Source organism: Cryptomeria japonica, chromosome 7, assembly GCF_030272615.1.
Source record: "Cryptomeria japonica chromosome 7, Sugi_1.0, whole genome shotgun sequence".
NCBI classification, from domain to species: Eukaryota; Viridiplantae; Streptophyta; class Pinopsida; order Cupressales; family Cupressaceae; genus Cryptomeria; species Cryptomeria japonica.
In genome coordinates this window covers 608,936,052-608,949,409 of record NC_081411.1, presented here as the reverse complement: position 1 = coordinate 608,949,409, position 13,358 = coordinate 608,936,052, and the positions used below count along the sequence as shown (strand labels likewise).

General features: G+C 37.4%; 1 protein-coding gene across 5 annotated transcripts in view; it reads right to left on the bottom strand.

Annotated features, from left to right (window-relative positions):
• The window catches only part of LOC131060626 (telomerase reverse transcriptase), a 284,041-nt gene that overhangs the window by 208,344 nt on the left and 62,339 nt on the right, over nucleotides 1-13,358 (bottom strand). For all 5 annotated transcript variants that reach the window (XM_059207616.1, XM_059207617.1, XM_059207618.1 and 2 more), the window contains exons 2-4: nucleotides 2,953-3,030; nucleotides 2,540-2,659; nucleotides 2,023-2,206 (exon numbers count right to left, since the gene is read on the bottom strand). In XM_059207616.1, the coding sequence (XP_059063599.1) occupies nucleotides 2,023-2,206; nucleotides 2,540-2,659; nucleotides 2,953-3,030 (382 nt within the window). The remainder of the gene's footprint in view (nucleotides 1-2,022; nucleotides 2,207-2,539; nucleotides 2,660-2,952; nucleotides 3,031-13,358) is intronic.

Sequence of the window (13,358 nt, the reverse complement as noted above, 5' to 3'; positions counted from 1 at the left end):
TGTACTCCTTTACTTCTTCCCATGCTTTAACTTCAAGCTACAAAAATTATTAAGTGACATTTGAACATAAAACTTCAGTCCAAGTGCCCTATACTTGGCAAAGAAGGTAGCAGAATTGTCCTCATCATGATGTGGCTCTACTTCCTCATGTAGATATTCTTTCTTCCAGAAAAACTTGGGCTGAGATGGCCTAGGTGCGAAACACATAATAGTTCTATGGCTAATTGCAGCACTTCACACACCTAATGGAGTTGATTCAGCCTCAGTACCATTCAAATTTTGCATTGTCAAAAACAACTAAGCCATAAGATATGTCATTTGTTGTTGTCTTTGACTCATGCTAACAACGGCATCTTATTGAAAATTGGTATTCTCATTATCTAATAAGACCCACTTCCCTCTTTTCACCAAATTTTTTGCCTATTTTTGGATCCCATGCTTTCCTTCCATGCAACACTGAGAGTTTTTTATTGCTGGGTTGTATTAAAAATTGTTGGATCTAACCCTGCAGGTTGTCCCCTAATATGAATTTTTATTTTTTATTTTTTTTTCATTTTCTAAATTTTCTAAGGAAATGAACAATTAAAAACTAGAAACAAAAAATAATAGTGTAAGAATTACTTATTTCAAACCCTCACTTGCAAGAATTGTACATATGTAACCCTCGTGACTAAAAACTAGTCAAATATAAATATTGCAGCTAAATGAGGGTTGGAAAATGTATGGCAGAGATAGATATCATCACTAAACCCCAAATCTAATATATAATAAACTTAACAAGTATAATGCTGATAAAATAATGTTGAAACAATATTTTTGAGTATAACAAATTGTCAAATCTTCGTACAACATGCAAAATTGAATAAAATAATAATTAAAATAGTTTCTCTTTTATTCCACTTTACCCCTCAATAATAAAAATAGTGACTTTTCGAACTTTTTTTATTTGATATTTACTTTTAATCCTTATTTTCTAAGTCACTTTTAATATTCTTTATAAAACAGTCTTTTAAATCACCATTTTGTACCCAACGCCTAGTATTATCACATTTGGCCTTCCTTTAAAAACACTTTATGACATTGGCCACCCTTTTAATAAATAAATATAAGTTGCCTTTTAAATTCCCATCTAAAGTGAAATTCCAATTTAACTTTATTATCAAGCCCAATGATAAGTCACCCTTTATTTCTCCACAACAATTCTCTTTTTAAATAATTAAATATAAGTTGTCTTCTATTTTTCCACTTTATGACAACTTAGATATTTAATCATTTAATTATTTAATTATTTTTTGTGAAACCACCAAAGTTATGGAAAATAATTAAATGGACCAAATATGAATTCTGACCACACCAAAATATTCTTAAGCAATGAGGACATCGAACATTATCAAAATTGGTGCTTTTCAAAAATAGCAAACTTCTCTAATAAGTGTAGAGAGCTCCCAAAATGTTGAAACTGCATCCGGAAAGTACCATTGGACTCATCTCAATTTCATAAACTCACTACCACTGTCAAAATTATTTTCCAATAAAGATGGCTTTCTCCCAAAAATTTGGAAATTTCCAAGAATGTTGGAATGGACGAAAAGGGACATTACAAAGCTTCACCTTCTAATTCAAAGAGTATTGCTATTGCACATCTGATTTGTTTTGTGTTGTACCAAAGAGTGCGAATTAAAATGCTAACATATATATAGTAAAAGGCAAAATATACTTTATTACTTGTAAAAGTCCATAAAAATAAGAATGAAAAAAAAAACCGTTGTCCTGCTATCCATCATAACATAGTATAAACATGTATAGACACATTAATAAAGTAACTAATTAGCAGTATAAGAATGGATGAGCCATTGAGAGAAATTTGAACCAACAGAAAGTGGCATATCCAAAAATCAGCATAGCATTCAAATATTCCTTTCCTACAACTAATGGTGCAAACACTGGGTAGTTACACCTTGCAGATAAACAGATCAAGTAGATAATAGGAAGACCGGAATTGGTAAAAACAGTTAAACTAACCAGAAGTTTTGCATGTTTCAGTGGCATCATGGCATAAAGGCCCAATACGCAGTAATTCGTGAGGCTGAGAGGATGAAACCAAGCTGCTGATTGGAACTCCCACAATTTGCACATAGGATTTATTGGGAAGAGGATAAAATATCGATGTATACAAAAGCAAATGAAGCATGAACATATCTCCCACCTGCATTTTAAGTTAATAATTGCTTATGATGATGCCAAATATGCACAAAGGAACATAGAACAATATATCCCATGGATTACAAATATGCAGCCTGATAATACATAAAATTGCGGCAGGTAGGTGTTACTTATTTTAATCAACTTATATAGATTGATTACAGGAATTAAAATTACTTTAGATCGATCAATCATAGTTCAGGCCAAGATCATAGATGCATTCATAAAATATAAAAATTCATAATTCAAACAAAGAATATAATGACTTAGAACAGATTAAGTAAGAACGCATAACTTAATAATCTAGGTTTTAAACTTTAAAATTGTAAGTTCTTACCCTAGATAAAAGAACCACCCAAGCTTCAGAGTTGAGAATTTTTATGGCAGAGTTGGAACTAGTTGATTCTAAACCATAAGCTGTAGATGTGGAAGCCATTTCAGCGTGATTTGGCTGAAGCTGAATTATAAACCATTAGACCAAATGCTTGTCAAGTAATCTTCTAAAAACAAAACTATGAGAAAAAAAGTGATGACATGAAATTACTCCTCCATGATACTAAATTTCATTGAAATTACTTATATATTTTTTACCAAATACCTATAGCAATCCAGCACATTTGTAGAGAAAATTCAGCTCAAGCAATCAATAATTTTACTAAACTGGCCCTTAAATTTGTAGCAGAAATACACTTGGCAGCTAAAACAAATTGCGCTAGCCTGCTATAAATAGGGGTGGTGTAGGCTATTTACCTGTCCATAACCAAAACAAATTACATTAAGAGGCCTCGTTGCTTGGCGAAAGTGAAGCTCTATAACCCTCTCAATTATCTGAAACCACAAAGTTATCTCAGTCCTATGTCTAGAATCAAACTTATTTTTGTAAAGTACATAAGGGGAATATTTCATAATTATTGAATGTTTTAACTTCATATGCTTGACCGAAAATAAGATAAGCACAGTAATGTACAATGCATGGTACAGTTAAGTATCATTGACATGATTTTTCCAAATATACCTATGCATTTAAATACTTTTGAAAGCTTGTACAGAATGCCTGTTAATATCCTATCTTAATTCTGTCACTTATTTTTATCTTAACATGATCATTATAAAGGGAAAAATAAAACTTAACATCAGACTATAGAGAGAGAAAAGTAAGCAATACTTCTTCAAACTATGCTCAAATCTGCATTGTAATTTATTGTCTCTATCAACAGACTCTTATATTGACAGCAACTTGGTGACTGTCAACTATCTCATAACTCTCATATCCAAGTACATTCATTACATGTATTCAAATACCCTCCCTTTATGATCACAAAACAAACTACATCAAGCTTATCTTTGATCTTGATGAATTTAGTGGGTCCAAGAGGTTTTGTCAAGATGCTAACTGTTTGCTCAACTTGCAAAATATCGCAGTTCATCTTCTCTTTGAACTAGCAGTCAAAAGAAATTAAAGTGTACTTCCCCATTCTTTTTTGTGTAAGGAAATAAAATATAAAAGATATTTTGCCAACTTCAAAAAAAAAAATGATTGTCGCAATGAAGAATAGTTTCTTTCTCTTGAACCACCTACAAATCAGCAAGAAAACTTCTTAACCAAATTGCTTCAAAAACTGGAAGAGCAACAGATTTCCTCTCTCTCCTTTAGAGGAAGAAATATCAATTGTTTCTACTTTCCAGGAAGAAAATTCAATTGTTTCTGCTTTTTGCTAACCCACCTAAGCAAGAAATGTTCCTAAATGAAAGCATATCTCTTTGTTGACTTTCTACCATCTAAATGAAAGCATATCTCTTTGTTGACTTTCTACCATCTATGGATATTTTCCTCACAGTGCCCTACCAAATTCAGTACAATCAATTCCACCCACTACATACCTCAGAACTTGTTATGCCATCATCCAATGATCAACCTTAGTTTGACTAATGTTCATAGAATTATTGCTTCAGCAAAAGCCAAGATCAGAATAATTTTCCCACGAGTTTTGTGAAAATTGGTCACAATAAAAATTCTGAGCAGTATCAAGAGAAATATGGCCACTATATTTGACCTTATGAATCTGATTCCAGCAAAAAATTTCAACACAGAGTTAGGGGAAAAGTAATCAACTTCAGAAGCTTTGTTTTCCTTGCCAGTTTTATTGTGTCAGACAATTCTTGCACCATTGGAAAGAGATTTTAAGAATAAGTTTTCAGGATAAATCAAGAGATTTTTGATGAATTTGCAGAAAAAACAACCTACTCACCACGACTATGAGGGAGCTGCACTCTCCTGTTGTCAACCTGACCAAAATTGTCCCATAGACTATTGAGGGATTGCTCTTCATTGGTACTATAGCCTTCCTAGGGAATCCATTCAATCGTTCAATCAGCCTATGATAGAGTTTGCGAAAACTTTTGTCATGGATAAACTATTCAGCATAGGCACCTGCGAGTTCATCCACATCAAACAAGAGCCTACTAAATCCACAGTCCACTTCATTACAAAGGAGCATCAATTCCTCTACTCCTCATATGGACCCATGAGAGCTATGCACCTCTTTTTATAATCATTTAACAAAGAAATAACAGCTGTTTAGAACTTAATTTCCTATTAGCATGTCCTTGACAATGCCCTTAGAATAGATCGATGTTGGAAGAATGAATGCAAAGTTTGGGAGAATTGGATAGCACAATTAATGAGTATGCTAGTACTTATTGTTGAATGGGGAAGTTACAAGGTGGTTGTAAAAATAAATGCCAGTGTACAAAGTGTAGTCTACATTATGTTATATAAAATACCCCCCTTAATGACTAAATAGGAGACCTGTTGACGTGTATTTTGTACACAATCATACACAGAATAAAATACCAATAGGCATCTTATCCTCTCTTGAGAAAATAGTCTCTAACTGCTGAAGATTCGCATAAAGGATCAGTTAGGTAGACTCCAAGGTTCTTTTAGTAGGGTCTCTACGTGTGGACAAGCTTCCAGCGGTATGATGTGATTTGCTGTTTCCTCCAAGGGGCCTTACGTATTCCGAAAGTTCAAGATTTTACTAAACTAAGAAACTTTTCAAAAATAACAAAAGAGTAGGGTTTGAAAGAGGTCTAATCTAGTCTAACCCTAAGGATGACTTCGTGTAGACAAGACTTGGCAAGATTCAACCAACTTCAATTTTGCCATAAGATAACAACTCAATTGAAATTGATGCGATCTTCTAAGGTAACAAAATGATATTCAATGCATCAAAGATCAACGACACTACCACGAAGGTACATATCCAAGATAAAATAATGATTGAAGGTTAAAGGGACTCAAAGTATTCTCCAGTCGACCACGCAAGGCGTTCCTACAATCAGCAAGAAGCTAGTGGTTTGGATTGCGAATCCTACCAAAGATCAAGTCTCACACTATGTCCTTCAAATTAACAAGCTATTTTGATTGAGCACAATTCAAGTAAATCAAACAACCATGAAGACAACTCAAGAAATTTGCAACAAAACACCATAACTTCAATATTTTATTGATTTCCAAGTCATCATATACAACAATTGCTTGAATTCCTCTCTTCAAAACTCAATCTTGCTATAAAATAAAATTGCTTCTAGCTCTAATCTCTCTTCTCTATTACATCAACTATTGACTATTACACTATTATCAAATGAAATGAAAAATGGGGGTATAAATAGCATCCCCAATTACAATGAAAGGTCCAGATTGAAAGTAGATCAACGGTCAAGATTATGACACCTAAACCCTAATTAGGGTTTGTTACAAATGGCCTCCTTTTTACTGAACAATATTAAATGCATAGCCAAATATTAAATTTTGGCACAAAAACCTAGGAGACATAAACCAATGAGAAATAAGATGTCATGTCACCTGTAACAACCTTTCATCTAGAATCTTATTCCCTTTCCAATTCTCTTTCTTAGCATATGCAATGAATCTTGAAACGATTCCTTCGATTTCTGCGATTGGAATCTCGGGAAGATTCTTCATACTCTCTTCTAAGTGGATGACCTGATCGAATGCATCTAGAAGAGTTGCGTCCCATGAAGGTTCAAGTTCCTTCGTCCTTTCAATCAGGAGCATGGTGGCAAACATCTGATCATACTGCTCATCTGTAACATTTGCGTCCTTGCAAAAGATGATCTTGATTCTATCCTCTAATTCCTGCATATCCACATCTGTCTCGACCTCGATCCTTCTGCCAAGAATGGTACGAAGTACCTCAAATACTCTGTCCTGGATCGGATTGATCACCTCCTCAACTTGGCTACATCTAGTACTGATGTCTTCAAAGAAAACATTCTTCATATGGAGTAAGGTTGACCAATGGAACAAACTGTGAGATTCTCCCTCCAAGATCTTCTCCTGCGCTAAAATCTTCCTTGATGTGTGTCTAATAACTTTCAAGACAGGAATGATAACATCCTTGGTATGGGCGAATGCAGCTACTGTTATCATCAAATTGTGGATCATCTCAAGAACCTGGATAGCTTGATGAATAATCTTCATCATCCTTGTTACAAACTCTATAGCCACTGTATGAGATCTATCCATCCAATTACTTGTACGTTGGACCATGTTCCTGAATCTTTCTGCTTCATTGATTGATTGAAGCGGCAATGCTTGTACTGGTGATCTAACTGGATCCTGACGTCCCAAAGGTTCATTGATGTGACTGAAATATGTCCTCCATGCACCGACCTCTCTCTCAAGCTTTCTATTCTTCTCCATTTCTTCTCTAAGCTTGTCTTTCAATGCTTCAAATGAATCGGTAGCATCATCTAAAGTCTGCTCTGCTGTAGATGGTCCTAACTCAAAAGTCTGTATATCATATTCTTCTGCTAGGATCTCACCTTCATATTTGTCTGCTGCCGGTGTAGCTATCTGCAATTTCCTGGATCCAGTCTCATCTCGAATCATCTTGGACATCTTGGTAGCCTTTCTCTTCTCTGTTACTTCGTGTGAACGTCCAACAAGGCTCTCTAAATCAATTGCATTGTCCTCGTCCTCTACTACGATCACCTTGGTTAATCTTTCCTTCAACCAATCTGGGATAATCGATCTTGTTTCTTGAACTTGAATCTCTTTATGCACTATTTCTTCTTGTCTGGGAGGGGATGTTATTTCATTGTCTTCTTTGTTTTCATCTAACTCATAGTCTTGGAGAGATCCATCGGGTGAACCATGCTGTGCCTGTCCTTCTTCCTGCCTATCGTTCTGTACCATCGACTCCATGGATTCTTCCACTTGAATTGTTCTCTTCTCAGGTCTAGAAGAAGTACCGGATGATCGATCTCTGTTGGCCTCTTGTTTCTTCTTGGAAGACTCTCTCTTTCCAGGTCTCTCTTTCCTCTTCGAACCTCTTGAATGGAGATTGCCCTCACTGGCACATCGAAGGTTTCCTTCACCTGAATTTCTAGGATTAGGATTGCCTTCACTCACACTAGCTCCACCTTCGGCTGGTTTCTCTTCCAAAGTGAAAGACATAGCTATGCCTTGTTCTCTCAACTTCTGATGCTGAATGTCAACCCATCTGCGAGTACAAGACAAGACTGGTGCCATCAAAGCATCTAAATCCACGACCTCGGGCTCATTCCAATCTAACCTTATTGTTTTGCTTTCTCGATCATAGGAAGACTGGATATGTCTGCTACTGTCCTGAGCTTGGTCGGCCACTCTGTATATCCTGCATTTCCTGATGAAATCCAAAGGCAATCTAGAATGCATTTTTCGTTTCACTTCAAGATCATCTAAGAGATTCATCATAAAATCTTCAATCTGATACTCATGTCTAAACTTCCTGCCGACTGTCTCCTCTAAATGTCCATGTGGATCAAAGCTTTCTCTCAAAGCAAAAGATGAAAAAGAATACAAGGCTAACTCCTTCTCTGCGTCATCCATGGCTAAAGCATTAGGACATACCTCAACTGAATTACCCAAAATGATAGGTACTGGAACTCCATTCTGATGTCTGTGTCTGAATGCCTTCACATATGCTGCCAACTGTCTTGTTACTTCAAGTAACACAATTCTGTCTGTCGGATATCTCGGCAACATGTATGGAGGTAAAGGACATCCATGCACTCTAATATAAGTGAACTTGGGAAACTGAATGAACCAAGCACCGTACCTCTTTATGAATTCCTGGGCATCCTGAGATAATCTGTTGTGAATTCCACCTTGCAACGTCCTTGTGATGTTCATCGTGAAAGTATCATTAACCAACTTATAGTTGCTCCCTAGCGGATGATGCAAGTAGGCATAGGAATCACAAGCTCTGACCTCGCCGGGTCCTCTTCCAATCACTCCTCTGTGAGGCAGTCCCGCGTATTCAACACTCCTGATCAAGGCATAGATGACATATGAACTCATGTGGAAGGACTTAGTAGCCTTGAGTCTCCTCAACTGTACGTCTAAGCAATGGCTAATCATCCTAGCCCAATGTATCGTACCTTTCCCTTGAACAATCACCTGGATGAAGTAAAACATCCACTTCTCAAAATAGAAGGCATGAGGGGCTCCTGTAACTCAGTTGAGCATGGTAATTAAATCTCTGTACTCCTCCTGGAAATCAATCCTGTGCGGTGTGTTCGGGACCTTGCTCAGAAGAGGACGGCTCTTAAGTAGCCAGTTCTTATTGATAATGCTTAGACAAGCATCTGGATCATCTTCGTACATTGATCTGGCTCCTTCTATGCTGTTGTATATCATGTCCCTGTGCTCTGGAAGATGGAAAGCTTCACTTATAGCTTCCTCTGAAAGGTACGCCAAAGTGTTTCCCTCTTTGGACACGATCGTCCTGGACTGTGGATCATAGTGACGAGCACATTCGATCATCAACTCATGGCACTGAATAGCTGGAGGAAAGCCGGCCGCCTTAATGATGCCACTCTCTATTATTCTCCGGGCGACAGGTGATGTCTTGCCAATGTAAGGGACTTCTCGAAACTTCTTCGTGCTAAAGTTACCCAAGTTTGTATCTCCAATGTTGCTCCACTTCGACACGATCTTGGTCTCCACTTCTTCGGTCTTCTGATCTTCTTTCATGAGAGCTGAGCGACTGGTGGATGCTCCCGCCTTCGGGGTCGCCATACCTACACAACATTTCATAATGAGAACTAGATTTTGCAATAAATAACATAGATTAGAGAGTATTTTAGGAAACTTCATGATAAGTCTTTGAGTTATCATTTCCTAAAATGAAACAATTGAGCTAGGAATTCAAAATTCAAAAATTAAAATATGACGATCAACAAATAAAACAATAAAATCAAATCGCCATACCTCAATAGAGAGCTAACTCTAGAATGCAAAAAGGACAAAATCGCCTAGGCAAAAAGATCGAAAATAGCCTTCAATGTAATCGCCTTAGCAAAATAGCAATTCGCCACCTTTTGAGTTGCCTTTGACGTGATCTTCAAAATTCGTTCAAATGGATCTTCAAGTTCGCACAAATAAATCTCCAAGTCTCGCACCACCTTTGGATGATGAACTCCAAATCGCACTTTCAAACACAATTTCGCACCTTCTTCCTCAAGATCGCATGTAAGATGTGAAAATGAAGATTTCACTCTCCCCTTTATAGCGCTCATCTCCATTCACCCCCAAGGCCGACCTTTAAAATACCAAGCGCTCCAATCGATTTTTTTATTAATTAATTAATTATTAAATGCCTTTTATTTTCAATTAATAAATTTCGATTTTTTAACAAGGCAAAATAATTAATAAATGCCAAACGCAATATTTAAATGCTAATTAATTGAGTTTTTAACTTTATCGAACTCTAGCATTTAAAATGAATTCAAAGATGTTTATTTAGCGCCAAAATTTTGAAAATGAAGTATGCGTACCTCATCGCCCTGGTCCCTTGGAGAGGGACAGGAGCGATCCACTATTTTGGTCATGATTCTTGCGTTTTTTGATCTTCGAACTTTCATTGTAAGGTGAAAAATGACATTGTCTCTTTACCCCACGCTTGCATCATTGGACTTTTATGAGGCATTTGGACGTTAGAAGGATCATCGCCCTTGTCCCTTGGAGAGGGACAGGAGCGATCCTTGTCTTTTCTCCATTTTAAGCTCAAGTTGGTAATATTTAACGTCCATTTCCCTTTGTATCGCCTTCCAAATGATGTTTAAAACCATGTGCGACTTTATCTCAACGTGATCTTTAAAGGATATCATGTGTTTTGGCAAATATCGCTCTGGTCCCTTGGAGAGGGACAGGAGCGATCTCCATGTCCTGGCTCAAATTCGTAAATATTTGATCTTCGTTCTTCGTTCATTGCCTTCCAAAGGACGTCCTTTACTTCGCCAATCCTTGCATTGTCTTGATTTTGAAGGAGCATGAGTGTTTTTAATGAAATCGCTTTGGTCCTTGTCCAAAGGATAGGAGCGATATAGGCTCTATAGCTCATTTGACAACATTTCGACATTCGAAACCTTTGTAAATCATCTTCAAATGACACCTTATACATTGTGTGATCCCGAAAGACCTTGACTTGGCATGAACTTGAAGGAAAATGAATGATTCCATATAAATCGCCCTGGTCCCTTGGAGAGGGACAGGAGCGATATAGCTTCTGTATTCAATTTGACGATCATTTTACGTTTGAAGTTTTTGTATATCTCCTTCAAAAGATGCCTTAAACCTTTTACACCCTTGTGAAGTCTTGACCTTACGTGATTTTTGCATGAAATAGCCAATATAATAAACATCGCTCTGGTCCCTTCCCAAGGGACAGGAGCGAACTTCAAGGTTTTGAGTTTGTTCTTGCGTTCTTCAGCTTGCCATTACCTTCAATGCGTGATATGACGTCCCTTGACCCTCCTTAATCGCTTGATGCTTGACAAACTTTCAAAATTTATGACTTTATGCAAATTTCGCTCTGGTCCCTTGGAGAGGGACAGGAGCGAACTAGGGGTCCTAGTGTAAATCCATTCAATTTAGCGACTTTGGATACTTCGTTCTTCATTGGGACACTTCGAAACACCTTTACCACCCTTCATCTTGACTTGGAACGGTTTTGAACTTGAGAAAAAGGCAACATACTCACTATATCGCCCTGGTCCCTTGGAGAGGGACAGGAGCGATTCTTCTCTTGTGGGCTTCATTTTACTTCGTCATCTTCAAAACTTATATTCAACGGACTCGTAATGTACCCTTCTATTCATCCATGCCTTGAGATTGGTTGTAACTTGGCAAGAAAATCATCCATAACAAAAATCGCTCTGGTCCCTTCCTGAGGGACAGGAGCGAACTTAAGCATTTAGGGTCCTTGTTGATGTTTCATGATCTTCAATTTATCTTCAATGAGTTCATTTCACCTCTGTCCTTGCCTTCAAATATAAACTTGACTTGATCTTCGCCTGAATCTCGCCTTATGAAGAACATCGCTCTGGTCCCTGGGAGAGGGACGGGAGCTACAATGTATTTCGCCCTGGTCCCTTCCTGAGGGACAGGAGCGATTTTGGCATTCTGGACCATTTTTCTTCATGTTTGCTCTTCAAGTTATATTCATTTGATAAAACATCTTCCCTTGGACCTCTTCAAATCGTCAAGTCGTTGAAATCTTGCAAGGACAAAGCAAAATTCGATTTGTAGCTCCGGTCCTTCACTGAGGGACAGGAGCGAACTTGACCCCTGGAGGCATTTCCGTGTTCATGAAAATCTTCAATTTATATTCAACGGAAAGATCACGCCTTTCTTCATCACTTCCAATTCGTAACTCATCTTGACCCTGCAGGAATAGTAAGATATTTGAAAACGAGCTCCGGTCCTTCACTGAGGGTCAGGAGCGATTTTACTCCTATAGGCCAAAATAACATGATTTTATACATTTTATCACTTCACAAGGCGAAAACAATTCATTTCCAATGCCCGGGATCAAAAATCAAAAAAGTCAAAATTTGGTCAAAAATATTCAATTGGCCAAAAATTCACATTTCATCTTCAATACTTAGACAAATTTAAGCTCTGCATTCAAAAATTCCAATTGAAAATAGACCATTCTGGCGAAATCATTGCATTCAAAATTTGCATCCTTCGAAAGGAAGCTCAAAAGCTCTCAAAAACTGACCGGATTCTGGCCTGAAAAGACGGCAATTAAAACCCTAAGGCTTGACCCTAAATCCAGACAATTGACTGACTAACAAAATCCTAAAAGCGAAACGAAAAGCGAGCGAAAAACAAGCAAAAAGAGGGGGTCCCCATTTGCAATGGGGCGATGTGTGAAATGGTCACAACAAGACCACACCCAATTTTTCTCAAAATTTGACAGAGAGGTTTAGTCATTAGATCAGCAGACTATCCCTAAGAAATGCAATGGTGGAGAAAGATATCGTCAATGTCAACCAATTACCAAATATTATGATAATGAACCTCAATATGCTCGGTGTATGACAAACGAGGTTCTTCACTAACTGCGAAACTCCATGATTGTCATAGAATTGTGGTATCAGCATACTTTAAAGAAGGTCCACAAAACTCAAAACTCAGCATTACCATACTGCTTCACAACTAGCATTGGCAATTGCTTTGTATTTAGCTTCAATGGAAGCTAAAATGTAAAATTCCCTAACTAAGAACTGATTGCAAATAGATGTATATATCCAGATTAAAACAGAAACGTAGTAGTCAACACAGCCAGTGGAGTATTGGCATGCCAATGAATAACGTTTAATAGTATTCTTGTTCAATACACGCAGTCTCCATTTTACTTTCATGCTTTAATGATAAACATAGCATCAGAACAATTATTATTCAACAATCTTTATCAAATGATTAAATGTTTCACCAAGAAATGGATTAAAGATTTTCTTTCATGATGCACCTGTTAATTACGCAGTGACTGTAGATGCCAAACTCGTTGCAATGTGCCACCCGAAGAGCCTTCATATATTCACCGAGGACAATGTAGGAAGAAACATCCACAACCGCAAACGATTTCCCCGAACTTAATACCAAGGAAAAATCAATTTACATGAACAGGTTTGGGTTGCGATATCATCACAGTGTACTACGTGTTTAGTGACCCTTCCAATATCCGCTGCACGATGACTGCGATCTCCCGCTATGGTAGAAACGGACCATACACTACTGCCCGTTATCGGGTTACCGAAGCACGGAAGGTGGTATTCGTTGTAGCTGTGCGGGTTTC